The sequence below is a fragment of the Solanum pennellii genome, chromosome 11, assembly GCF_001406875.1.
Source record: "Solanum pennellii chromosome 11, SPENNV200".
In the NCBI taxonomy this organism is placed as follows: Eukaryota; Viridiplantae; Streptophyta; class Magnoliopsida; order Solanales; family Solanaceae; genus Solanum; species Solanum pennellii.
This window is the reverse complement of record NC_028647.1, coordinates 14,327,642-14,330,098: the sequence shown is the minus strand read 5'-3', so window position 1 is coordinate 14,330,098 and position 2,457 is coordinate 14,327,642. Positions and strand designations below refer to the sequence as shown.

Here is a 2,457-nt window from a genome sequence, read left to right as displayed (position 1 = left end):
TTTGAATTTGAATTGTGTTGGTTCTGAAACAACCGACAAATGTATTTCACTAACTCGTAATTGGAATTACAAAGGAATTTAAGAACTAAATGAGATATTGAAGAATACAAGTAGAAGAAAGGGATGAGAAGCAGAACTCATAGAAAGGGGATGAGAGGGCTAAACATTTTCTCAACAATTTGCATAATCTCTACATCACATATCACTATCCTTTTTTATGGAACCGTTTCATTTCTACTACTTAACCCGGATCCCAAATTAACCTGATCCTATTGCTCATGCTCGTCCCAATAACTCTTGTCAGGCCAATAACGACTAGTATGTCATTAGTATCTACATTGGGCTGGACTTGATTCATTACCAAAATTGTGTTGAAGCTATTGCAACATAGTTTGGTGTAAAATGGTGTTGTTTCAATGGACATACTTAGAACTTGATGTAATGCACAACCAACATGGTGACAAAGGAACACAATTTGTACCTGAATCTTAAGCATATTGTGGACAACATCATTAACTACAAGAAGAGGGATGGAATCCCAATCACTCACCGCTACAAACAAGGAAACCAAGTAGCTGATTTTCTTGTTGCCTTTTTCTTTCTAAGGACACAGGTAGGCACTAATACTAGTGTGCCTACTATACTCAAACATGGAGGAACAACAAAGTATAGATCATAGAGGAAAAACAAGTTGGTAAATAAGAGAATTTGAGGAGGAGACAGAGGATTGTCTAAAGTATGTCAATGCGGCTACAAGTGTGTTCCTTCAGATCTGATCCTTCCATCACCACCTGTAACTAGAGGTTGTCATTTGAGGTGTGGACAAGAAAAAAAGTAAGCAAACAAGTAAGAAGTGGTACTCAGGACAAAAACTCAAACTAGATCTCAAGTAAATCTATTGTTGGATGTTTAATTTTTTAGCCTTTTCGTGTTTTAGTCCTAATCCCAACAACTTGGCTAACGTCTGGGCTATCCGTGTTCACAACATATAATTCCATCCACACATTGATACAATATATATACTACTCCCACACTAGAAAAATCAGGAAGGCATGACATTGTAACATGACAAAGAACAAAAACAATGATTAGATAAAACCAAACAAATAAGAAGTCTCAATTAAGTGTATCAATGTAAAATATAATTGTAGCAAGACATGTCTCACAGTCTTGTTATTTTAGAAGTCACAAAAAAGGGAACACATCATCCTTCAAAACCATCAATAGTCTTCGTTTTGAAATCTTCAAAACAAACAAACAACATGAAATTAAACAATCACAAATCAGAGCAACCCAATGCTTCTTTGATTTTTAAAATTGTGGCGCTCAAAACGCCATGAACAGAAGCCACTACCTCCATTTTTTGCTGCCTGGAGGTTGGATTATTATCACCACAAATCATTATTTGAAATGTCACTGTCAAAATTGAACCATTTTGTGCATTTGCAGTGTTGTCCCTATTCGAGGAGAGCCGACCATCGGGACTTATGATGATACCAGAGGGCAAAATGGGAACTTTTGTTGCATCACCTCCATTGACAATTGAAGTGATTGCTCGCAAATCTATGGGTGCATAGACTAAAAATGCTCCCATTTCATCAATACTCGTCTCTTCAAGCACAAACATTTCCTTATGCATATTATTAGGCTGTATATGCATTACAATAATTAAGAAATATTAGGGTAAATACTATAAAAGAATAAGTGACAGATAAGTTATGTTGCTAAACAATAAAAAATTCACAGCTAATCCTATTTAATAATGAATTAGTGAAGGTTTATAAGCAATCTTGTTAGCTATAGAGCTATAGGTTATTCAACAACATATTTACAAGGAATTTCATAGGTAATTCTTGTTCTTTTCGTAATGAAATATATTTAGAATTATTAGTTTACCTATAAGATAGTTAAAGATAATTATTGGATTACCCAAAAAACCAAATGAAATTATAAATATAGAAAATGAGACAAACAACAACTTGCTATAAATGGCTAAGCTATGATCAGTGTATATAAATTAAACGTGAGAAATTTAGTCTTTTTTTTGCGTGTTTTAATTGTTAATTGACTACAAGTCAAAAGTGCAGTTGGATCCTAGAAAATTCCTTTTGATTCAATAATTAAAGAACAAAAAGTCTGAAGGAAAAAAAGATACAAGTTTTGAAATTTTGGTATTTTTGCATGTGAAAAAAGATAAATCCAATCATAAGTAATATTATTTGATTCTTGAAAAATGTCACATTATTACATGATAATTTAGGCAGAAATAGCTAATTATAAACTAATAAATATGACAAATACCTGAATAATCGTGATGTTGTTTCCCGGAAAATTTCCTGTTAGTACTCGATCTAACTCAATCACATTATTTCCACTGGTCAAAATGTCCCACTGAAAAAAAATCAAATAATAAACAATATCATAATTTAATTGACAAAAAAAATACTTTGTGGGATG

The 2,457-nt window shown here is 32.8% G+C and overlaps 1 protein-coding gene across 1 annotated transcript in view; it reads right to left on the bottom strand.

Annotated features, from left to right (window-relative positions):
• Positions 1-1,071: 1,071 nt before the first annotated feature.
• Positions 1,072-2,457, bottom strand: part of LOC107003690 (homeobox-leucine zipper protein HDG11-like) — a 17,472-nt gene continuing 16,086 nt past the window's right edge. Inside the window, exons 2-4 of the mRNA XM_015202000.2 lie at positions 2,302-2,391; positions 1,355-1,648; positions 1,072-1,242 (exon numbers count right to left, since the gene is read on the bottom strand). Of these exons, the coding sequence (XP_015057486.2) occupies positions 1,186-1,242; positions 1,355-1,648; positions 2,302-2,391 (441 nt within the window). The 3' untranslated portion in view covers positions 1,072-1,185. The remainder of the gene's footprint in view (positions 1,243-1,354; positions 1,649-2,301; positions 2,392-2,457) is intronic.